Genomic DNA, 27224 nt, shown 5'->3' with positions numbered 1-27224 from the left:
TAAACAAAATGTAAATTTTTATAGTAACTTATGATTACATTGTTTTATATAAATTGAATTTTAAGTATATACAAAATATATAAATTCAGATCACTATAAAGCTATGTACAATATTGATCTCCAACAAAGATAAAAGAAAATTTCGGCTGAATGTATCTTTAAAATCTCAGGTTCATCTAGAAGAAAAAAGATATATGTATATTATTATATTGGCATATATTAACAAAATCATGTAAAAATATGAAATATCTACAAAACAAGAAGAAAGTATGTTAATCTTTTAGTTGTAGATAATATGGAAACTACATTCAGTAATTCTGTTCAATTTCTACAGACTGTGTTGTCACCATGCTTCAGTTTTCTTTTAATGTATCAATATAGCTAGCTACAGAAAATTTTGTTTGCTTGTTGTAATTATTTTGACAAATTCAATCTGGAGAAGACCTCATTTGCCAATAATTTTACTTAATGTAATATTTAATTTGTAAAATAAAAATATTTTAACCCAATCCAGTTACAGAAATGTTTTCAAAATTTCCACTTTTATCATAATCTAAGACAGAGGATGAATATCCCATTGTGAAAAATGTATCAGTTTATATATTATTTGTAGATTAAGGATTAAAGAGCATTGATTTAAAAAATATATGCAGACATTTTCAACATTGCCTCCAACTTTCTATATTAATAAACAAAGTTATACGCATTTCTTAATTTTAAAAATAAAACATTTCTAAGAAACACACGAAGATCAGGGCTGTGGAGTTGGTAGGGAAAATGACCGCCTCCGACTCCTGGAATTTTAGACTTCGACTTACTCATATATATATATGTGTGTGTGTAAACATATACACATGGGTTACAGCTTATTTTTTTTAATATAAAAGAAGTAATAGATGCTACAGGAAAAAAAAAAAATTGATGGTATAGCAAATTATTTATATTAATTAACATTTATTACGAAATGGAAAAACTGGCATTAGTTATTTCTAAGAAACAGCATAGCTTCGGCAAGATCTTCTCTGTTGGAGGACCATAGATCGGATTTGATAAACTTCAGAGCCGAGAAGACCCTTTCCACACTCACTTGAATAGGAGGAAGAGCTGTTATTGACAGGGCTACTTTTTTTAACATTTCAGGATAGATTTTTATAAGTTAACAATCATATTCCTCTATTTCTTCAAAGGCCATGTAGAAATCTTATTTGTATTTTTTCATTTTCATATCTAAAGGCTCCTGGTTCTTTATTTTCATTCGCTTTGCCTCAGCCTTTCAATATTATCCAAAAATGTTTCTCAAAATCTAATTCATCACTGAAAGAGGATGATAGAGACTCGGTTGCAATGTCTGCAGTTTGACCATCCTGATTTGAATATTCCAGTTGTTCTGAAAATAATTTCATTCTTATTGTTCATAGATGGCTTTCTTTGCCTTCTTAATTTGTTCATTATTCAACGAAATTTGGTGTTTTGGATCTACATATATTGAACCCAGCAAGATCTCATTGTCTAGCAAATTAGTTTCTTTTTTCTTCACTGAAGAAATGATTCCTTAACCCTCCATTTCAGAAAGAACAAACATCATATTCTTCCATTTTTTGTGACTATATATGGTGTAGAAAGAAGATTTTCCAATTCTGAAAGATCAGTCCACAGTCTTTTAGTGAAATATTAGGGTTATCTACATCTAAAAAAGTTCTTAATTCTAACAACCTCTACATTATCAAATATGTACCTCCTCATCACGCTGCTTGATCAATAATTGCTCCTTGTCCTGCTTGCTTCCTAAAAATGGCATCAATTTTGGGAGTTCTTGCTGCTATTGCTGCTTACCTAAATTTACCAGTGAGATTTGTAACTAAATGAATCGGTTTAATCACTAATGGCAAATATCACATCCATCCTCCTCCCTTATATTTATTAATATGTCAATAAAATAAAAAATAACTATTTATTAATGTACATAATCCATAAATAAAAATAATAACTCAAGTTTGTCATTATTATTTTTTTTTTTTTTCAATTCACTTTAATTTCATTTCAAATTAGTCGGAGTCAACCTGTTTTTAGTGACTCCAGCTCCAACTACTTTTACCCCAAAATCTGCCCAACTCCAATTCCACCTCTCCATGACTCCAACTCTGATTCTGCAGCCCTGATGAAGATACAAATATGATCTACCACTACACAATTACAAAGACGGAAAAGTTTGACAACAATAACCAGTGTAATAATTGGGACTGCCTTTAAGAGCAAGATTTATATAGAAACAGAAACATTTATTGACAAAATTCAGTTCCAAACATTAATTTTGAAACATTTATGGGTGTTTTGTTTATCTTGCACACGTTTCCAAAAACTGTATCTCTCTCTCTAAAGAGATCTCTAAAAATCTCTAAAGAGAAGACTCCAAAATTTCACTGTGGTTAAAGATTAAAATATGGATAAGTATAATTTTAAGTCACCAACCTGGTCTTCTTGATTTTAAATAGCTTTCCTGTAAAAAATTAAATAAAATATCTTATTTGAAGTTGACTACATTAAAACAGAAAATGTACTGGCAGCCTTAATTTCAATTAGGAAATGGCAGAACATAATCATCATTCTAGTGACTGTATATTAATCACTGACTTAATACCATAGATTGAATAACAGATTATAATAATCACGTAAAAAAAAAGATTAGGTAAGAAAAATTATAAAATTAATTTTCAAAAAACATCCTAAAATTATTTCACATGTTTTTAGTGACAAATTTTGAGTGCTTGTTTTTTTTTTTTTTTCTTTCCCCCCCCCCCCATGTTTACATTACAAATGAGAAAAACAAGAAAAAAATTATAGCAGAAATTGTATTTCATTAGGAAACAATACTTTATTTATACAAAAAATTCTATTCAGCAATATTTAAAAATACAAATTTAAAAAATAAATCATAAAAAATGTGCGAATTACATTTGGATTAAGCCTAAATTTTGAATTCTGGAAAGAAGGAATCTGGAAGAAAGGAATCAAGTAAGTTAAAAAAAAAGAGAGAGAGAGAGAGAGAGAGAGCTATTCATAAATGTATATCATATTCAATTAACACTGAGGAAGTAAAATTTTGAGAGCTAATTTCTTAAAATCTCCTCATACGATTTTTACAAAATTGGGCTGTTTGACATAATTTGAGTCACAGAATTGAAATATGGTAAAAAATTTGCATGTCATTTCAAAAAAGTCCCAATTTTGTGTCAAAATACCTATATTAGAACAATGCTATATATAAATCTAATACATATACTAAGTCACGTTTTCAAGACATGAAAACGCAAGTTAAATTTCGTCCATTGGCCCAGTAAAATGGGAGATATAGAACTGTCCCCCCTTTTTTTGTGCAGTGTGCATGTTAATATGCCCCCATGATGAAAGTTTCACAAATAGCTAACATGCATTGCCCTAGAAAAAGTGGTTAGAGACTGACTATTGGTATGAAATTCAGGGTGCTAATTACTAATGTACAAGGATATTGCATCTTTTTCTCATCTTAACACAGGTCCAAAACCCTATGGTGCACCCTAGGCAATGTTCTCGATAATGAGACTGCTTAAAGATGATGGGTTTCATCATTATTGACAAATTGCTCCAGAGCAAGTGTCAGACCACTGGATTTAAAAAAATTACTATGCTAAAAAACTAAACTAAAAAGTATAATATATTAAAAAAAAAGGGTAACGAAAATTTATAATGCATATTTTACTTTTTAAAGACTGTCTTCATGACTATTTCATTCATTTCTTCCCTCTGCAGTGTATTTTTTTTTTTTTTTTCAGATTCATATAGTTTTTGCAAATGCTTTGTTTAAATTATGCTTATGCACACAGTGAGTTTAATGGCATCATCTCTACATATAATAAAAGAAAGAGTCTGTCTGTGTGTGTCTCTTCATTTGCACTGCGCGTAAGCTAATAGACTCACAGCTACGAAATTTGATACATAGGTGCATCTAGACAAGAGCCAGTGCACCTCGAAGCGATTTTTTCTAAATTCGAATTAGAATTTTTTTTATTTTATGTTTTGTGGTGAAATCACGTCATGTTGAGACATAATGGGCTATAGGAAAGCGAAATTTTACTCTACACACTCCATTTTCACATCGTCATGAAACAAAGGCACTTAGCTATTTTAGGAACTTAAAATAAATTCCGTGTTTCAATAAATCGATTAAATACGAATTTATTTAACAAAGTGAGCTTAACACTTTTCCAACGGGATTTTTTTCTAAAAAAGTTTATTTTTCTTTGGACACGTTAAACTTTCATCCTTGCGACTGTTTTTACAAAAAGTATTTTGGAAAAATGACAATATTTCGTATTTTAAAAAAAAAAAATTTTAAATGAAGCTTCCGAGTACACTTCTCACATCTTTAAAAATGTGATTTTGGCAACAATTTTCCTTTCTTATTGTTGTTGATAGATTTTTGATGAAATCGCATCATTTTGAATAGTTTCATTCTTTTAGAAATATGAGTTTGGCAACAACTTTTCATCATATATCTTATGTCACTGCTTTTAAGAGATTGGCATATTTCATTGTAATTTTTTTATATATATAATACATTTTCATTGATTTTTTTTGATAAAGTTGTTCTGCAGAGAAAAATTCTGAGTGGAATTTTTTGTTTTTTGAGTTTCTTTCATGTTATTTTTTGCTTATTTCACTCTTTGTAAGATATTGAAACGTTTTGCATGATTTTTTCCCTTCAACAGAAAGTTTGTTAATTTTATTATATGTAATACATTTTTAATTTTTTTTTTTTTTTTTTTTAAGTTCCTGCAGAGTAAAATTCTGCGCAGTTTTTAAATTTAACGTTTGGTGTTCCTTTCAGGCCTTCTTACAGTAAATTAAAAGCCAGATGAAGGCTGGCAGCGTAGCTGCTAGTGAAATAATAAAATAAGGGTTTTACATAAAAATAAGAAAGTCGCCAATGATACTGCAAAAGCACATGTTTATCTTTATTTCAGGAAAGAATATAAAAAATTCTCCATAATAATAATAAACAGAAATCAGGATCTTAAAAATGGGAGAAATTGCTTTGATTTGTAATATTCAAAAGCTGCAAAAGATCGAAAGGATAAGATGAAAATTTATAAAAGGAGATCCTTCATTTCTTCAAGTAAATTTTTCATGTTTTTAAATCTATATTCATAACTATTTTGAGATTACTGCTATAATAAGTTGTCATATTAAGTAATTCCATGTTACATTAATTTGTAACTAAGTTAAAATAGTACTTACCTTTACTTTTTTCCATTATATTTATGGCCTTCTTGCAGATACAAAAAGACAGAAGAAAAATCTTTTGTTGGGAAGCCACTGTTTATCATCATTCTATATATCTGATGAGCTGATGAACCAAGAGGGATAGGTGAATTAGTCTTTGTAGCAGCTATTTGAGCTAAACCCAAGTCCTTAACAAGGGGAGAAAAAAATATACGTATATATATGTATATATATAAAAAACAAAGTATTTCTATTTATGTAATGTAGTATTACATGATAATAAATAAGTAAAACTAATAAATCACCAAATAATGTTCATGTATTGTTAACTAATACATTAAATATATTATGTATTGAAAATATAAACTTTTTCCCTTTTTACTTTAAATCTTTTCAGCATGGAAATCTGCAGTTTGCTTGCTTTTGAAGAAGCTGTAAACCTTTCACAAGAAAATGGAATTTTGCCATTACAATGAATCACAAGAATAAAATCACGTTTTGTGAATTTATGTTCCTTATTCATTCCGACAATCTGCAATCATTTTGAACTTGCCTAACATATAAGTACCAAAAACATTATTTTGATTTCACAAAACACAATGATAGATTGGTTATAGAATACTTAAGGTCTTGATTACAAATCTGAGCTTCTAGAGTGAATTTAAAAAAAAAAAGTGATTAAAAAAATTTTTTATTCTAATGAAAACCTTGACAATCATTAAGCATACACACAAAAACTAAATTCAGTAAGATCAAGCAGCTTACACAAAATTTAAAGCTAGAATTTTATTGAAATATTTACTTTTGCCATTAATGCAGTGCCAAATCCACCTTGATATCCATTAGAAGCTGGAACATTATCCATAACACCAGGAACAGGATTGTATACTTCACTAGCCCAGCATCTTCCAGAACTCATATTTAATATTTTGCTCATCATTTCTGGTTCCAATCCAAGCCTTTAACGCAATGAAAATACACTGTTAAAGAATATAATGAGGATATAAAAGATGATATAAAAGGAATATAATGACAATAAGGCAAAACTTTTAAGGACTAAAATGAAAGAAAGCAAACAGTAAAACTAGACAATATAATGCTATTATATTCATCAGATACCAATATTTAGAATGCATGCTTAGAATGCCACATGAATTAAATAAGAGTCTAAATGCTTGCAGATAACGCCTCCTTAACCATTCTTCTTATTGTTTCTCACTACTCTACTAGCACTCAACAAAGTCTAAAAGAATGAAATGTTAAGAATGATTTGCCATTCAAAATTATAAATCTCAAACAATAAATGGAATGCATTGTAGTAGAGCTTAAACTGTACTGGAAATTAATGGAATACAGTTCTAGTACTTCTGAATTTATGACAGAAGTTGTATTTCCACCCTAAATAAGAAGAGCTCTGGCATTTCTTTTATGAAACTGAAGCCCAATTTAAGCAGAAAAATTTTTTTAATCATTCATAAATCCTGCTGATAGAACATGTGAAAAATAATCATTTCATTACAACAATGAAAGCTTTATAAAATTTCACCATTTTTAAAACTGCTTATAACGATGTCTTGCATGCAATCATGCTAGAAATTTCTTTTTAATTATTCCCTCTCAAAATTACTTAATTATCAAATACTTATTATATTTAATATAAAATAGGGGTTCCCAACCCTATGCCTGTGGGCACTATGGCACCACCGATCGTTTAACATATGTCCGCCGCTCTGCGATCACAATAAAAATATTTCAGTTTTCAATAACATTCTACATGAAAATTTTCTCAATTTTAATGACACAGAAATTGCATCCAACACAGATACCAGCACAAAGCAAAATGTGATGAATCACTTTTCGATCCAACTATAAATTCACCTTGAAAAAGTAAATGTTGCCCACTGTCCAACAGATATTCTAGAATGTTATCTTAGAGACAAAAAAGTTGGGGACCCCTCATATATACTGATGTGAATTCAAAAAATAATTTATAATAAATTATACAGTTAAAATCATAACTTTTCCAATATGGTTTTTATTTGAATTTGTCTAAAAATTATCTGTTTCTACAAGAAAATCTTAAGAAAGTTTTACATTTTTATAAATGTTCAAAGTAAAAGCTACTGTCAAAGCAAAAGCAAGTCCAGTGAGCTAACACTGTTCATTACATAAAAATATACTCAACAGACATAAGAGTACAAAAATCAAAATTTCTTTTTGTTGCTAACTTGAACGTAGAGAACACAGAAATAATTCTAAACAACTGATGTCTTTCGGTAACAAGAGTACTCTGCCACTTACATAAAATTTTAAATGCTTCACTATTATTAACATCTTTGCTTCATAAAACATTTATTTTGACAATATAAAAAGTTCACTTACAGCATTTTAATGAATTACAGATGAATAAAAATTATAGTAAAAAGAAATTTTACACATACCGAATGCCAAGATTCATAGCTTCGGCTGTTCCTATCATTGAAATAGCAAGTGCCATATTATTGCAAATTTTTGCTGCTTGTCCAGTACCAACATTGCCACAATGAACAACATTTTGACCCATACACAACAATAATTCTCTGATAGCCTCAAATTCTGTTTTTTTACCACCAACCAAGAAGGTTAATGTCCCATCTTTTGCGGCGTTGACACCTTTTTTTAAAGAAGAAAATAAAATTATTAATTTATAATTTGCAAAATAATATTTGACATTAAAAATAAACACACAAGAAAGAATGAAGTATGGATGACTATACTTAGACACACTCATCTATACTTCTATTTCACATCATATCGGTCTTACATATCAAATGTGGTAAAAATTGAAACGTATGCTTCCAAAACTTTTGTAAGATCTGAGGTATAATCAGTACCACTGTTCTGAAATTAATTTAAATTTCTTATGATATGAAAGTATGTTATCAGAACAACAAGTTTACAGCTTAAAAGATTTATGCATTATTACAATTTTAAAAACTTCTAATATTAATGCTGTGAACATATTTGCCAATATGTTAAACTGCAAAATATTTTATAAAGACAATAACATAAGAAATATTTAGCAGCCATAAGAAAGCCACAGAATACAAAAAGAGCAACAATAAATGACTAAAGTACAATAAATATATCAAATATGCCAAAGATAAAATAATCATTTTTTATGACAAGGTTTAATTATGGATTAACATTCACATATTCAACTTATTTTCTACAGGAAAATCAATTTCATCTACTTCCATCACTTAGGAAAATTAAAAACAACATATTCAACTATATTTCTCTAAAACAGATTAGGTATTTAGTGCTGTGATATAATTTTTGTAAGGCTTTTGCGAACAAATGTACAAGTGTTTAATTACACAAATACAGCAAACTATACCCATTTTTGACATACTATACAATGCTACCAGATTTAGAAAATTAATTAATTACAAAAACATTCAATATAACCTTACATCACAGGAAACTCAATTAACCATTTAGTGTCTTGTCCAAACATGATCAAATTTTCACTCCCTCCTTTGCCTGGGTTCTATAAACGTAGTATAATTTCTACATATATTTCTCTGTCTGGCCAGAACATTTTGCATTTTGTTTAATTTATAATGGTTATATTAACTAATTATATTATTAATAGTGCTAGCAGTTGAGTAATGATGGATTGCAAAGCACGTTTCTCTGGTTTATTGTTGCTTTTGTAAGCTAATACCATTCCATTCTATTAACCTTATAGACATGTTTGCTCTCAAAAATATTTTTAATTCTGCTATAATTACACTAGGACAAAAAGTTTAACTACTAAATGATATCAAAGCACACAGCTTATTGACAATTATTGAGATTTGAAATATGTACCATATTCTGAAATTTCTGTTAATGATTCTAGCAGTTGTGAAGATTCTCTATATCAGTAGTCTCAAATGGCATACGAGCCTCATGCATGATCTGAAAGGAGCTGATTGGCTGATTCTTTCTTCTTTCTTTCAACAAAAAGAGTGAATTTATAAATACAATGAAATATGTTTAACACGAACATGCTTAAGACGAAATATCGGTTAACACGAAATACAGTAGAATTCCAGAAATCCGCAAAGCTTGGAAACAGAGGTTGTGTGGATTTCAGGACAGAAAAGATAAAGCATAATATTCGGACTAATAGTGCAAAATGAATAAGGCGTATTAGATATGTTTAATTAAATTATTATATACATTATTGCAATAATTTATTATATGCATAAAATTATTATTACATATATAAATTAATTATATTATTCATTGTATTATATGTACACAGCATTGAGGTTTGCCGATTTCGCCTCGTGCAAAGATTTCCGGTTTCGGATTTCAGTGTTAGAATCATTGTTGCTGTAAAATTTCAACAGCTTTTCCTTATTTTTCCATATATCATGCACAATCACAACGCAATTCCATATCATTCTGCTATAAATCGAGGAGTAACACCTGCTTCCATCTTTTGCACTTTTTGTGTTACCATCAATGCAACATGTTTACGTTTTTCAACGTTGCAAGCAGGAAAATCATACAACGTGAATCGTGAACTTGAACAAAGAGTTGACTGAATCGTCTGCGTTTTTTACCTCGACGCAGATTAGAGGGAAAAAAAAACTTATCTTATTTTTTTAACATTTTTATGCCAATAATTTGGTATTTCCGTTTTGACTCATTATTATTCGGTAATTATGATGTCATTATTCAATAAATATTTTTTTCTTCGATATTTCGTACTCAGTGTTGCGGTTTCCGTAACCTATAAACTGAATGTTTATATTCTGAGAGGCAACGCGGATTTCAGGTCAGCGGATTTTCGGTATTTGACTGTAATACAATAGTCCCGACAAACTATCATGTATTTTCATGCATTTTTTTCCTGTTAACACAAAACGAAAATCGTTTAACATGAAAAGATTTCTCTTCCAGGAATGAACAAAATACTGAAAACATCAGCTGCGCAGGCGAGATTTAAGAGGGGAGTGAAATGTAAGAGAGATGGTTTCGCATGTTTCATAGAAAGGAGGTAACTTGGCTTTGAAGTACCCTTGGAATAGCCTGTAACATGAGCGAATTTTGTTTATCTATTTTCACCCTCCACTCCTATAAACGCCACACAAAACATCTCCCCTCTCATCAGTTGACTTTGGAATTCGGTGGTGAGTAAATCGCAATGTGTGTAAAAATCAGCAAGTTTGATCCGTGCCAAAAGAAATGGAGAAGGGGGATATTGAGACTGAGCCGATTCTTAATGAAATGTTTGAGAAAGTTTCTGTATTATTGGACTGTTCTAATTTATCATCAGAAGAATTTATTGCAGTAGATGATGATACTGTGTGTACAACCCCAATTATGGCCGACAAAGACAGTTTGGAGTTTGTTCAAAGCTTTAGATTTGGTGCTCTACCCCTACATTCATCTGTTCTCCCAAATTCGAGATCCTTCCATGTTACATAACACTGCTTGAAAAAAAGGTAACTAAAACTAAAATTAACCAATCATAGCTTAGAATACTTTCTGTACCTATCTAGCATAAATAGCTAATAACTGCATAGTCTCCCTATCTTTTGCCTCTTCGCCTGCCTGCTGACAAGAGTGTTGCTCTGCCTCTTCTAGCTATTAGTCATTATTTAATATTTAACTGCATATCTAAATTTATCGGGTGTATTTAGCACCTGATAATCTTCTAGCAGTTATGTGTTAAGAAATTCATCATTCAAGAATAAATGATATTTAACTATCAAGCTGGTCGTGCTTATTCTAAAATTCCATTTCTTTCCCTAACTGCTGCTCCACCAATTTCATGCCACTTTGCTTCTCAAATGCCTATGTCATTTCTTTTAAAGAACCAATGTCCATAGAAATTTATCATATTTAATTATGATTGAATAAGTGTCTGCTAAACTAATTGGATATATGTGAAAATAAAGATTGGTGATTTATAAAAAATGAGTCTCGTCTTCATTGTTATGCCTTAACCATCAGCTATGACGGATATCAAAAGCTGTTAAGAGTTCTAGTGTTTTCTTCTATGAATTAAATTAAGGCATATATATATATATACATATTTGTATGTAAATAATTATAAATTTCATTATTTCTTACTACAATGACATTTGATAGCATTTCAAGTAGTTTTAGTAACTTAAGTAGCTTTACTTAGTTTAGTTTCAACTAGATGTGCTTTTTACATCTGTTAAACAACATTACAAGTATTTTTGAAGGTAGATATTTTGAAATTAATATGCATGTTTCATTAGTTATAAGCAAAAAATTTACAAGTAATGGAATCCTAATTGTCAAAATTCACTGTTTATATTCAGAAAATATAGGCCAAAAAATTATTTTTTAACTATTTAAAAATCAATTTTCTAAACTTACATAATTATTTTCACATTGTACTGAAGTAATGACAGCTATCTGGGTTTTTAATTCTCTCGCTTTATTCTTTACGGTTTCAGTTCTATGGATGCTAAACTGATCCAAAACCAAAAGAGAGGGTTTTCTTAAGAGTCCACCAGGTCACCTTGCCTATACGTTCTGTAACCACAGTTTCATTCCAGCTTCGTCCATCCAGCCTTTCGGGTGAACATGGACAATTACACCTGTTGGAAGTTTTTCTTTCGAATGAGTTTTTCTTTTGAATATGAAAAACAGCGGTAGTTTAGTGCCATCAGGACAACATGTTAGAACTACCGTATATCAGGTTTTTTCATGACCTGTGGTTTTTATGGTTATTGATTTAGACCCTTTAATACTCACAGTCTTGTTGGATGGTAGATCTAATGTGAGTGGAATTTCATCCATATTTCCTATTTGACCGAGCTCAAAAGAAGTTCTCTTGCGTGCATTTATAACAAACCTATGAAATGCTAGTATTTTTTTCTTCATAATCTGCTGGCATTTTCTGTGCAATAGTTGTTTTTGTGTACATTGATAAGCCTTGCCTTTTCATGAACCTGTAGCACCAGCCCTCAGACTCTGAAAAGTTCTGATTCCCATGTTTTTCTGCAAATCCTTTGGCCTTAGTGATTTTCATTTTGGTTGAAACACTTATCCCAGATTTCCTCCTATCTATCACCCACATTTTTACGGCATTTTCAAGTTCAGGCCAAGATGGAGCTGGGCATCGAAGGTTATGTTTTTGTTTTTTTAGCAGTCTTCAGTTGATGTTCCTGCAGTTGCCAAGTACGTATCATTTTTTCGGTAGGTGGTGGACTGAAATGCCTTGCTGCTGCTCTGTTTCCATGCACTTTGGCGTAGTTTAACACTCCTAGTTTATACTGAATTGTATAGCTTAATCTCTTGTTTCCTGTAGTCATATTTTCCAGGGTATTTTTTTTAAACAAATAGTTTTAAGTACCGATACCGACATGTTTATACAGAGTAGCACCAATACCAACACGTGTGTCGGCTGAGTCAAAGAAAGTCTATATAAAGAAGGAAAGGCTCCATAGACGTAATGTGACCGTCGAACCTGTTCGAACTTCAACATCAGCTTCGAGCTTTGGCGCTTTTTGGCGATAGATATTTCATGCATGCGCATTATAATTATGGCGGATGTATAAAAAGTTATGTGTGTCTAGACCTTTATCTGGGCTAAAAATAGCATTCAGTATTGAAAGTTAACCTGTGTCTTTCACGTATAAGACGAAATTTTTTAGACCAAATATAGGAAAAAAAGTGCATCTTATATGCCATCAAATACAGTACTTACACAGAAATATGTTTCTAACACATCTCAATCTACAAAAAGTTAAATGATAGAAAACCCTGATTCATCAGCCACAGTTACAAACATGTATTCATTTCTATATAGTAATACCTATGCTGTAATTCACACTGCCCAGAAGAGGAAAGTTTATTTAAATCACAACATTGTTTGCTTCCAAACATATTAACAATAATTAAAAATGAAAAAAAAAATTACCTCCAGAAACTGGAGCATCAAGGTAAACAGCACTTCTTTTCTCAGCCATGAGCGCTAAATCTTTTGTAACAGCAGGATCTATTGTACTACTATCAATTAAAAGAGTACCAGGTTTAACACGTCTGCAATTAAAGAAAATATATATATAGCTTGCAATTTAATATACATATTAAACTGCAAAACAGACATGAGAAAATTAAAAGCAAAAAAAAAAAAAAAAAAAAAAAAAAAAATTTTTCCCCCTTTTATGAAAGTAATGATTTTAAATTATTCACGCAATAAACTTATACTTTAATTACTTTCAATTATCCAACAATTCAAGAAAGATAAATTTAATAAGATAAGAAATCTGACAGCAACATGCTTTAGTACTGCAGCTTAACTTGCATTAAATAAATTCAAATGCAACAAATAAAATACCACAGTTTTAACTTACTCAAGTACTTTAACACAGTTTTTCAACTAACTACAGACATAACTTTTATGTGCACAGTTACTTCCATATTTTTAACCTTTTAACTGTCATGCCCGAGATCACTGGTGTTCGAAAATGTCATGCTTTTTTCAGGCTTTAATAATTGTAAATGGATATTCCCATAATGATTTGTGAGCGCAAGATGTAAAGAAGGATAATTTTTACTTTCATATTTTTTATTAAATATTAAATTTTTGCTGAGAAAATAAGAAGAAAACTTAAGCATAGAAAATTAATGCAACTTATAGCACTTAATAGAATTTTAAATCGACATAGTTAACTAACAAAGACCATTAATAAATCATTTTTATAAAGATTTTACAGGTAATTTTTCATAAAAAGTATAATCTATTAAGTTGCATTTAATTTCCTATGCTTAAGTTTCCTTCTTATTTTTTCAGCAAAAATTTATTAGTTAATAAAAAAATGTGAAAGTAAAAATTATCCTTCCTTACATCACTTGCGCTCACAAATCATTATGGGAATATCCATTTACAGTTATTAAAGCCTGAAAAAAGCATGTCTACGATGTTATCGTCATGCGATGATTTGTAGATACTTTATTTTTTACCACGATATTTTCGACGGCGATGTTTTTAAACTGCGAAGTTTTTGAACTGCTTTATTTTCGACGACGATGTTTTGTACCACAATGTTTTCTCCCACGATGTTTTGTAGCACGATTTGTTTTTGCCTTGCGTTGTTTTCTCCGCGACGTTTTCCTCCGCGATGTTTTCGTCTGTAACCCTTCAACCAAAGATGAAAAATGTGTGTTTGATGAGTGTTTGACGAAACATTTGATTTTTGCAATTAAAAAATTTGATAATTTGTATACCCAAATCATCAAAATAACTTGAGAGTTAAAGGGTTAATGTTACACATATTTTATTTTATTTGTTTCTAATGAATGAAGATAGAAAGCAATCATTAATTGTGCATAAAACATTATTTCTGATGATTAACAATATTTTAACAATTTCAAAATTAAATCTTTTCGTTCACTTACACTTTCACAAAATTTATAAGTATTATAAATAGTTTGGTATTCACCTGCTTTTAGCTATTTGTATAGAATGAAATTACAGAAAAAAAAAAGCTTTTAAGCAGTCTTTCTGCTTTTACTTTTGCAAAGATAAAACCTAACTTAACACTTATTTCAAATGTAATTTACTTGAAAAGAAAATGCACATTTTACTCTATCATAGCTAAAACCATATTGATGTATGAATATTCATCAAGCATTAGAGCAAATTTTTAGCCTTTTAGAAAGGGAAAGAATAATTTTATAATAGCTGTTCATAATACACAATATGTATCATGGCCAAAAATAATATAGTGTAATAACATATATCATAGTCCTCTACTTCCTGCACTAAGATTTACATGATAATTAATGAAAGCCTGTTATGTATTCCATACAAAAAATAAAACAAACTTGGGGGAGGGACATTAATTTATAACTGCTTGAATTATGCTGTCTAAATAAAATATCTAAGAACCATATCTTAAGGTTAAAAGACAAGGAAATCATAAAAGTATAATGGCATTCAAGGGAATATTTTATCAGAAATAATGCAGTTTATGATGAAGCTCACAGCATAACTATTAATGCAAAACAGTAGTAATAGTTCCTAGAAACATATTTCTTATAGAACTAATTTAAATGGCAGGTTTCTACCTGTTCTTTTCAAAATTTTTTCACAATATTTAAGTTTTGTTTGAATGCTGCATTAAATCAAGACATTCTTGCCTTTTATTGATGCTTTTCAGTTAATGGGATGCCACTTGATACCAAACACAAATGTTGATGCAAAATCTATTTGAAAAAGAAATGGCAACTGTAATGATATATACAGCTTCATGTAATGAATGGCTATTTTATTAAATCCAAAAGGAATATAAAAACAATTCCCAAATTTGAAAGCATGTAATTATTCTATTTGACAATCATACAGTGATTCATTCGTAATTGCAGCTGACAGATTTCTATTAATACAAATGTTTGACACCAGTACAGAAAGACAATAGCTGTAAGAGGGAGAAAAATTCAAATCTAATTAGACAGAGCAAATGTTTTGAAAATCTTTCTCCACACAATAGATTTTTTATTGCAGTATTGCTTCAGTGCTTCCTTCATTTTGTAGTTTTTCTGACCAGTGTTTTCCATTATGGATAATATTACCTTGGAATTATTTAAATTGTGACTGTTCATAATTTGGCAATGGACAAATTATATAATCTATATTAATTATTTCTTTAAAAAAAGAATCAGCGATTCAATTAAAGAAAAACTTAAAATCTTGGAGGGAAAATTACTGGATCTATGTTCATTCTGTCTGCCAATTGACAAAGACATCATTACATAGCTATTTAAATAGCTAAATTTTACATAGCTAAATGAAATAAGCAAGTAACCACATTTCACACCGTAGTGCACAATTCAGATAGTACCCCATTAACCCAAGAGTAACCTTTTATTCTATGCAGGACAACCTAAAGTAAATTTAAACAATTATTAAAAAGCTAAAAATAAAATGGAAGTAAAGCCTATGAGAGTTCATACAGCTTTATTTTCTTAATAACGTACTAGAAGAGAAATCTGGTGCATTTAATACAAAAGCTAAAAATAAAATGAAAGTAAAGTTTATGACAGTTCTTACAGCTTTATTTTCTTAACAATATACTACAAGAGAAATCTAGTGTATTTAATAGTCCTGTAAACAGGTAACAATTTTATACTGCCTATGAAATGGAATACAGAAATGGGTTTTCAAAATAAATGCATTCATCACAAGAAAATAGAGGGAATACTTTAAGAGAAATTAAATTTAGCAATACTTTTAGAATAATTTTAAAACTTATTTTAATCTTAAACAATGGTTATTCAGATACTGATTTGAGGAACTATTGAAATTTCCACATATGCCTGTTTATATTCAAAGGGATAAAATGTTTCGGATGCCTTATGATTATAAATAAATTTGTGAGGAATGGCTGGATTTTTTCTGATAGGTTATGGAACATTGATAAAATATACTCCATATTTCCATGCAAGAGGAAGTTATGTGAGAAATTTGGAACAGTCACAGTTTCTGTCAATACTTACTCAAAAATACCATTTTCACCAGCATACACTTCTTGCACATGTGGACTTGAAGGTAACATAGTTATTACTCGATCACACCTTTCAGCCATATCTGCTGGATGCTGTGCAATCAATGCTCCACTATCGACAAGCTGTGTCATGGCTTCTGGATGTACATCGTAAACTATGATACAATGACCTTTTTGTAATAAATTCCTAGCCATAAAAGCACCCATGTTTCCTAGGCCAATAAAACCGACAGGAGCTTGAGACACTGATCGATCTATAAAAAATTTAACAAACATTAAAAGAAATAATTTGTAATGAAGTAACTAGAATAAAAACTACATAAGTATTAAGTATTCCTACGCATTTTGCACTCATTTATATAAGATTTCTAAAAGTAAAGTAAAAAGACAAAAATTCTTCATTTAGTTTACTGACAACCACATTAAAATTTAATGTGCAATTTTTCTTAATATTCTTAGTTTGTTATTGCTTGGCATAAATTTATAATAAATTAAATTTAACTCAAGCTATAATGTGAAACAAAAGGTTTATGCAGTTGTAATTCAATTAGTAGTCTGCTATCATTACACTTTATTATCAATATTCTAGATAAAGAAATGCTATTAAATAAACAATACTTGTCTTCTTAAGCATAAACATATGATAATTTATTTTCTTCTTTTAGATCTCTCATTAAAAGTGAGGTATGATAAAGTAGCAATTATTTATTTCTGCTTTTCAACTTCATCCTCACTGAATTTGAGTTAATTTTGGAACTTTTCCGAAAAAGCCGTACAATGGATTTTCAGTATAATATTGGAGCATTTTCGATTATTTCCTTCCAAATGCTTTTGGTTCCATACTAGGTGGAAAGTGATAATCAGGAACAGCAGTAAAGATCATAATTGCTCTTTATTTCATAAATTATGGTTTCAATTGTATAATTGTTTTAATTGTATAATTTCTGCATGCCATCTTACCAGATTTAAATTGATGATCTATAATCCGGAAAAACTCCTAATCCGGATTCGCCGAAGTCCCAACAAGTCCGGATTACGGACTTTGTACTGTAAAATTTCAACAAATTGAAATGTAGAATTAAATATTCATTTTTGTCAATAACTCAAATTTTAGATTAAATGAATTTTCGTGTCCTTCCCTAGATTTTGGCTTGTGTAAGTTCAACTGCATTATAGAAGAAGAGTTATATGTTTGTATTTTACATAAAGATACACAACACAGTCAAAAGACTTTAATCCAGATGTCCATGATACGAAATGATCTACAATCCTGACCTCAAAGCTACAAACTTTCTGCACATGCGTCAACGCATAATGCTTTGACGCATGCGCATAATACCTTTATGCATGCGCATATGCATTTGCATTTAATGTATAATGGACGGTATAAACTAAGCTAAAATTATCTATTTCAGTTAATGTTGCAGATTGCGTTGTTTCTTAATCTTCTAATTGGATCCGGCTTATTATTTTTTGCAGATTGTTAGAGCAATAAGCTTGAACTTTTGATTATGTCAAAAAGAATTTCCGATTCTGGAGCTGCCAAAGGATCTACAAAGAGAAAGCATGTTTTGATGTCCATCAAACAAATAGTGGAATTGCTGCAAAAAATGGATAAAGGCATATCCTTTGTTTTTCTAACCATTCCAAAATCTGTTTATCAATTTCACGCTGCTGTGCGGGGTGGGGGGACATCGCTGGGTGCAATGAACTGGAAGTTGATCTGTCAGCACTATCCTCATCTTCAGAGCAGATATTTTTATTTTATTCAGCTTATAATTCCTTACTAAATGTAATATTTCATCTCGATGTACTCCGTCTTTGATATGATTTAAATCAAATTCCTCGTCATTATAAATATCACGAATACACATCAAATAGTTACATCAAAATACATCATTTCTGGTTGCAATTTTCTAATTTCGACTATGCGTAATGTATGCTTTATGCATGTGCGCATTGAAAGAAATGTTTAATAAAGTAAACAAATAAATATCAAGCTTTTTTTTGGTAAATTTTGATACCTTTTAGATCATAATTGCTCTTTATTTCATAAATTACGGTTTCATATTTTTAATTTTATAATTTCTGCATGCCATCTTACTAGATTTAAATTGATGATCTATAATCCGGAGAAACCGAAGTCCCGACGAGTCCGGATTAAATACTTTTCACTGCATAAATATTTTATTCTGCTTCCCTTCCATAAAATTTTAATACATCATCTTGTAACTGCCAACCTCTTTGGAACGCTGCCAAGCTAAGATAAATATTCTAACTGTGACACTGAATTTTTTTCATAAAACCTATATGAATAGGAGAATAATAGATAATGCTTTGCAGTCCTATGATCAATGTAATCGGTAACAATAATAAGTACACATTGCAAAGGATTGATAAATGCATTTTTTAGCACAGTTTCCTAACCTAAGTCTTAAATAATTTTGTTTACAAAATTTATCTACAATTTTATATCACATATAATAAAAGCACTTGCTTAATAACAAAACTGGGTACTTAAATAACAAAACTGAACAATCGAATTGCACTGTGAAAAAGCAGAAATCTTAAGAAATTTATCAGGAGCACCCCATGCTTTAATTATTTGTGCTAAAACATTGTAGATGAATTTTGAAAAAAGAATTATTCAATCTCTTGTTCCCATTTAATTATAAGATAAATTATTTTTTTTTCATATTAGTTCATGATTAATTTCATAAGATTTAAATAAAAAAAGATTTTATGAATTAAATAATTGTAATTTTAAAACTCCTGCTTTTGCCATTAGTTTCATTTTATTTATATATGCATGTTGCCATCAGAGAAGGATGTTTGTAAATGTATAGTGTCTGAGCGGCACAAGAGCACAATAAATATGTGGTGAGCTGAAAGTCCTCTTGAGAGGTTGGCGGTTGGGAATGAAGGGTGGGTTGTATGGTGCTCAAGGCTATTGCCATCGACAGGTGCGATCTTGCACTGCTTGCCATTATGAATTTCATGGGCTTGTTCTGATTTTATTGTCAGACAAGCGAGATAAATCATAACAACATAAATTATTAAGGTCAAACACACAAATGAAGATCTGCATGATAGGAGTTCTTTTACAACAGTGGTACATCTAACTGCCATATCACAGGCCTAGGATCGAATCCCATTCAATGATGCTAACAGATGGCGACCAAAGCTAAATGAAGTGTATGAGATAGAGCAATACTGTGAAGCAATTGAGTTTTCTATTTCAGCTCGTTCAAAATAGCTTTCCCGAATACATTTTTTGCCTCAACAAGTCTTGAAGAAAAGTTACTTTTCTTACATATTTTTACATTAGCATTCGTTAATTACTGTTATATAGCTCAGCCTACAAAATAAACGCACAAAAGTTTGAGCCTTTAAAATTCTTAAATCTTCTTCAATGGCCAGACAGCCCAGGATGCCTTCCTCAGAATCGAATTCCAAGCTCTTTTATCCCTGGCCATGGACAACCAATTGGTTATTTTTAAAATTCTTAAGTCTGTTTCCAAACAGTACAGCCACCTAAGTTTAGGTCTCCCTCTTTTTCGGGTACCGAATGGTCTGGACGAGAAGATCTTTTTAATTACTCGATTTTCATCCATTCTGCACAGGTGTCCTGCCCATTTAATTCTCTGAATCCTTATATATTTTACTATATCTATTTCTTTAAAGGATTTATAGAGTTCAGAATTACCGTAAATTCGCGCGTATAGTCCGCGGACTATCTGTGTTTAAAATGCGAATTTTTGAAGCTGCGGACTATCCACCAGTGCGGATAATACGCTGGTTGTTCACGGTTAAAATCGTTGGAAAAAAACACGCTGTCGTGAACTGCCGATGATCAAATATAAAAAAAGCGCGAGATTCCAAGAAAACATTCGTATGTATCGTATCAATAGTAAACCATAGAGCATAGTGCAGAACGAATGAGTAGTAGCAAGTAGAGCTCCTAAAATCCAGGCTGGTGCATCAAGCGATGCCGGGATATAAGCCAAAGAAAGTCTTGTATGAACACTCACTTAGCGCAACCAGAGTCTTGTATCCCAGTATCCTTCGCACTGCTTTAGCGCAACTGCCAGGAGGGGGAAAAGTAATTGATGTGTCAGCTCGGTTTTTAGGAGCCATAGTAGCAAGTACCTGGAGTACAAAAAAAAAAAAAAAAGCGTGATTCGTTTACTCGGTGGTTTGGCAACACCGAGTGAGTGGAGTCGAAGGTCACATTTCATTACCACTTATGACGAGTATAGCACGTTGCACAGTATTTTGTCTTTCATCTTCGATAATGTTGATGAAACATCGCCCGGAAAAAGATGGAAATAGAGAAGCGGGCCGTTATTGGTTTAATCCTAGTATTCGGTGCACACGGGATTTGGCTACTTTTGGCGACTTTATGATGAGCAGTAAAAACGGGCGAGTCATTTAAAAAAAAAATATATAGTTTAACATAGTATATACTACATATATAGTATATATACTATGTATATACACACATAGTATATAATGCATAGTATATATATAGACGTTCTTTGGATCATTTTTGGTGTTGGCAATAATTTTCAAAGTCGCGCCAAGGCTGCACCGTATACTAGGATTTTACCCCGTTATTTTGAAGTGGACGAGAAAGCGGTGAGAAATTGGCGCAAACAAAGGATGTGTTTAAAAAGCATGGGAATATTGCCGTATTAAAAAAACGTAATTTCGGACGTATAGTCCACGGACTATCCGGTGGTGCGAACTATCTGACGATTTTTGAAATTTTTTTTATATAAAATCTTGCATGCGGACTATACGTGCGAAATTACGGTAGTTCATCTTCTCCAGATATTGTTGCATTTTTTGCCACCAAAAATACTTCTCAAAATTTTTCTTTCAAAGACAAAAATTATACTTTCAGCTTTTTCTGTTATTGCCCAGATCTCAGTTGAGTATGGAAGAATGGGTATGATTAATCTTTTGTAAATTAAAATCTTTGTTTTTCTGCTAGTGAAGTTAGAATTCAAGTATTTTTTGAGACCGAAAAAACATCGGTTAGCATCTGTGACTCTACTACGGATCTCAGGCATTAAGTCATTGAGAGTATTAACTTTTGATACTAAATATTTAAATTTGCTAACAGTTTCAAATTTGTACAGTACAAAGTCCGTAATCTGACTTCGGCGATTCCGGATTAGGGGTTTTTCTGGATTAAAGATCATCAATTTAAATCTAGTAAGATGGCATGTAGAAATTATACAATTAAAAATATGAAACCGTAATTTATGAAATAAAGAGCAATTATGATCTAAAGGGTATCAAAATTTACATAAAAAAAAGCTTATTTGTTTACTTTATTAAAAATTTCTTTCAATGTAAGTTGTTTAAGTTGCTTTGTTTCTTGTGCTAATACTTTCTCTTTAATTCTATAAACAGACATAATTTCTTGTTCAGTTACAAAGTTCCACTGTTCAAGTCCTGTAATTGCTGTGTCAAGAATACCGACTAACTTGTCAATCGAAATTTTTTCGTTTTTAATAACCTCTCTTTCACTTTCTTCACTATCGGAAGCGGTATTTTCTAGATCTAGAACCATACTACAAATTTCGCCGCCCGTTAATTCATTGATGATTGGGGCATTGTCGTCGCAATGAAAAGCTTCTGTTATATCATCTTCATTTATTACCGCTTCTCCGCATTTCTTTACAAAATCCAATAACTCGAAAATTTCACCTTTAGTTTTTCAATGTCCGAAAACCTTCAAATTTGCAGCTATCATCTTCATCGTCCTCACCACGAAATATAGCATCTGGCCATAAATTATGCCAAGCATTTTTTAACGTATCTGAAAACAAATCCTCCCAACGCGCATACAAAAAAGCATACAACGTAAAGCATACAAAAAAAAAAAAAAAAAAATTGTGGCTTTGAGGTCCAGATTATCGATCATTCCAGATAATAGATGTCCGGATTACGGACTTTGTACTGTAATTCCCCAATTTCAAAATAGGGGCTGCTGTTATTACCACATGGCATGTACAGTCAAAAGTCTTTAATCCGGATGTCCATAATCCAGAATGATCTATAATCCGGACCTCAAAGCTACAAACTTTCTGCGCATGCGCATAATACATTTATGAATGCGCGTTTAATGTATAATGGACGGTATAAGCTAAGCTAAAATTATCTATTTTAGTTAATGTTGCAGATTGCGTTATTCCTTAATCTTCAAATTGAATCCACCTTATTATTTTTTGCAGACTGTTAGAGCAATTTTATAAAAGTAAGCTTAAACTTTCGATTAAGTCAAAAAGAATTTCCGATCTGGAGCTACCAAAGGATCCACAAAGTGAAAGCATGTTTAGATGTCCATCAAACAAAAAGTGGAATTGCTGCAAAAAATAGATAAAGGCATATCCTTTCATTCTCTAACCATTCCGAAATATGTTTATCACTTTCACGCTGCTGTGCGGGGGGACAACGCAGCGCGCAATGAACTGGAAGTTGATCTGTCAGCACTATCCTTATCTTCAGGGCAGATGTTTTTATTTTATTCGGCTTACAATTCCTTACTAAATATAGTAATTCTTCTCGATGTACTCCATCTTTGATATGATTTAAATAAAATTCCTCATCATTATTAATATCCCGAATTCACATCAAGTAGTTTTCTGGTTGCAATTTTCTAATTTCGACTATGCATAATGTAGTCTTTACACATGCGCGCGTTGAAAGAAATGCTTAATAAAGTAAAAAAAAAAGTAAATATTAAGCTTTTTTTTTTTTTTTTTTTTTTTTGTAAATTTTGAGACCCTTCAGATCATAATTGGTCTTTATTTCATAAATTACGGTTTCATATTTTTAATTTTATAATTTCTGCATGCCATCTTACCAGATTTAAACTGATGATCTATAAACCAGAAAAACCGATAATCCGGAATCGCCGAAGTCCCGACTAGTCCGGATTAAAGACTTTTGACTGTATTTAGTTTTAATTTGGTTGATTGCTAGATGCATTTTGTTGGCTGCAGCCTCTAGAGATGTAAAAGCCTCTCCAAAAGACTCGGGAGTGCGTGCGACTATGTCACTATCGTTAGCAAATGCAAAAATCTGAACAATCGTCTTAAAGATAGTTCTACGAGTATTAAGTTGGAGTCTTTTATGATTTTTTGGAGGGCATGGTTAAAAAGCAAGCAGGCCAGCGCACCGCCCTGTCTGAGCACATTTGAAACAACAATAGGCTCAGAAAGATTATTCTGGATTTTAACCCTAAGTTTTGTCTCAGTAAGAGTTAAGTGACCAAATTTATAAGTTTTTCAGGTACTGCAAATTCTCTCATAGCTTCAATTAAATATTTTCTGTTTACTGAATCGTAAGCAGTCTTAAAATCAACAAAAAGGTGGTGCATGTCATATTCATTAGTTTTTTCCTAATAATGTCATTCATTAATAATGTTACTTAATAATGTCATTATTAGTTAAACTAATAGTCACATTAATAATGTCACTATTAGTTTGTTCCCACTAAACTAATAATGTCATATTCATTAGTTTTTTCCAAAATTTGCCTAATGTTAGATTTGTTCTGCTGTAGATCTTCCTTTGCGGAAACCACATTGGTAATTACCTGCAATATTTTCTGTATAAGTTAGTAGTCTACTAAAAGTATATTGGAAAATAGAAAACACAAAGGAGACTGATTCCCCTGTAGTTGGTACATTCCAAAATGTCTCCATTTTAGTGTATAGGTCAAATGATGCTCAATTTCCAATCTTCAGGTAAAACTTCTTGGTTCCAAACTGATTCAATGAGGTGGTGTATTTCCTCAATGTTTTGACCTGCAGCACTTTTAATAAGTTTTGAAGTAAACGAGTCAGGACCTTGTTATTTTTGAGCTTTTTAATTCCTTCTCTAACTTCTGCCAAAGATGGTGGTAGGACACTACGGTGTTTACAGAGGTAGTTGAAAATTCTTAAATATAAACAGATGTCATCATTAATTCCTTCAGAAAGAGTGTATCATACATACATCAGCAGCTAGTCCTCTTACGAGATGGCATGCCACTTAGCACAACTCACCTTGGAGACGATGTGTTGTACCAGTGCATCACCCGGCTGCTAGTGATGTTTGGGACTGATGGCTATATGACACACCCATCTACAGAGGCTTTTTAGTTCAGCAACATGTTTTCACAAAGGGGTTAAAGCTATATTTAACAACAATTTATTCTGTTTGTTGAATAGACACCAAAAACCTTAAAAGAAACATTTAGCACAAAAAACACAGAAATTAGTCACATTGTAAAAGATATCATTTGATTTCAGATTTATAAAAATCTTATTTTTATAAAAATATATTGTTACTCTTAAAATACATACAATATGCTCATATACCCAAAATTAAGGTTATGAAAACTGTTTCTGACAACAGCAAAGAAATTAATTTGAATAATTGTATTGAGAAGAATTCTCAAAATTTAATGGCCATCTTCTGAAAATAACATGCCTGCATATACAAAAAAAAGTTCTTAAAAGTATGTATAACTGAGCTTTACGCAGGTAATTGTTCTAAAGAAAGATTCAAAGCATTTCTGACAGACTGACACAGGTCAACTTTCTTCAAGATATTCTACCTATTAAGCAGAATATTTTTGCTCTATGAGTAAAAGCTAAAATTAGGTTTTTCTACAAAAGAAACATCTTTTTTATTTTTCCAAGTTTTAAAATGATTTGCTTTTTTTCTATATGAAAAAACTTACTGCAAACAAATTTTTGAAAAAATAAAGAAAAAAGTTTGCTTTTTAAGATCAGCTAAGTTGTTATTTAAATATGGTAAAGCACAGAAGGGCTATCAGGGAAAGGAAATGATTGCTTTGTAGAGGACTTCTGAAGAGAAAATGGCTCATATTCAAATAATAGTACATTGAGGACCCCACAAACATCAACCATCACTTGGATTTGAAGTTGAGTCAATTTACCAGTATCTAGCAGTTTTAATAATTTGGCATTAGCGAGGTTTTAAAGACTACCTATGCGACAGTCTTTTGATACATTCTCAAATTGATTACTACATATAATTGACAGTAATTTTTTACATAAAGATAACTCTTTAACTGAATTAAAAAATGAGAAAATGCATTGAAGAATAAAAGAATATACAGTAAATCTACTTAACCACCCAGTCGGTATAGTTGTTAGTGACCCTGACTGCCATAGCAATTAGGCCCTGGTCCAAATCTCGGAGAAGGCACCATTGCAACTGTTCATCCCTTCATAGGAGGCCACCTATTTAGTGCTTCCATAATGAAATGGCCACCACTTCTAGCCCTTGTAGTGGCATAAGGTTAAAGGCTATTAAATAAATTCCCAGCCATTTAAAAAAAAAAAACCTGCTTCCCAGACAAAATTATTTCACATGCTAGAATTTCAATCTCTAAACTGCATCACGCATAATGCAAATATTACTGAATTTTCTTTACATAATCTTTTAACGTTTGTAGTTTGCTATAATTAAGTACCTCATGTACTTAATTATAATCAATAAATGAATTTGTTACTTGGAAAGCTTAACAAAAATTTGCAAACTTGTTTATGACAAAAAAAAAGGAAGGGGGCCTTAAAGACAATACAAAACGGCCATTTAAAAAAAAAAAAAAAAAAACACTACATTTTGAACTAATCTACACCATCCTTTTGCTAATAAACCGGTAGGAGATTGATATAATTGCAACATTGCTTGTGTAACTTTACTCGGATAACTTTCCAAGCTATCTCTGTTTCTACAACAGCTGAAACAGCTGCCTACCACTAAATTATTTCCGTAATGTACGAACTCGGAAAGAAGGGAAATTGAAAGGAATGCTGAACTACCTGCAGAAAACAAATTTTTATTATATATCTGCAATCAGTATACTGAAACACTAACGACTAATCACTTATGCTTAGTTTTATAAAGCCTTCACAATGAAACTGCATGGTAAATGACACTTCCGTTGCCTTCCACATATAATGAACAACAAGACTGATTCAAGCATGATCAGATTAAGAGATCGTGAAAATTATTTAATTATATTACTGCATTTAATAGTTATACTAAAAATACCTTTTACTACTAATATCTCGGTACTAAACAAATACTATACAGCACATAATTATGCTAGGTTTCCAAGCTACTATTATGTAATTGCGTTGGATATAAATACACAGACATCAGAAACTATGTAAAGTGTACACAATCAAGCTCATAATAATATGCTTCGCAAAATTTTCGTACGAGTCATTACTATGTTCGTACCTATTATTCTCGTTGAATTTTTTAACCTACTGATTCCAGATAAAACAGAGCGACGAGCATTTCTACTAGCTAAAGACACTATACCGACGAACGCAGCCATGCTTCCTTGATGGATGGTTAGCGCTTTACAGTGCTGCCACAAAGTATCAGCTCCAAAAGG

At 31.2% G+C, this 27224-nt stretch overlaps 1 protein-coding gene across 1 annotated transcript; it reads right to left on the bottom strand.

Moving 5' to 3' along the window:
- On the bottom strand, nt 1-27224 carry LOC118189502 (3-hydroxyisobutyrate dehydrogenase, mitochondrial). The gene is made up of 7 exons (XM_035360122.2): nt 27065-27224; nt 16780-17041; nt 13199-13320; nt 7701-7911; nt 6062-6218; nt 5275-5447; nt 1-176 (listed from the first exon to the last, which is right to left on the bottom strand). The coding sequence occupies exons 1-6, from the start codon at nt 27162-27164 to the stop codon at nt 5277-5279; spliced, it is 1023 nt and encodes a 340-aa protein (XP_035216013.1). The 5' UTR covers nt 27165-27224; the 3' UTR covers nt 1-176; nt 5275-5276.

This window comes from Stegodyphus dumicola, chromosome 12, assembly GCF_044657685.1.
Source record: "Stegodyphus dumicola isolate Sdum_Otavi_A_Nest chromosome 12, ASM4465768v1".
NCBI lineage: Eukaryota > Metazoa > Arthropoda > Arachnida > Araneae > Eresidae > Stegodyphus > Stegodyphus dumicola.
The sequence above is the reverse complement of the archived record's forward strand: the minus strand, read 5'-3'. Positions and strand labels throughout refer to the sequence as shown.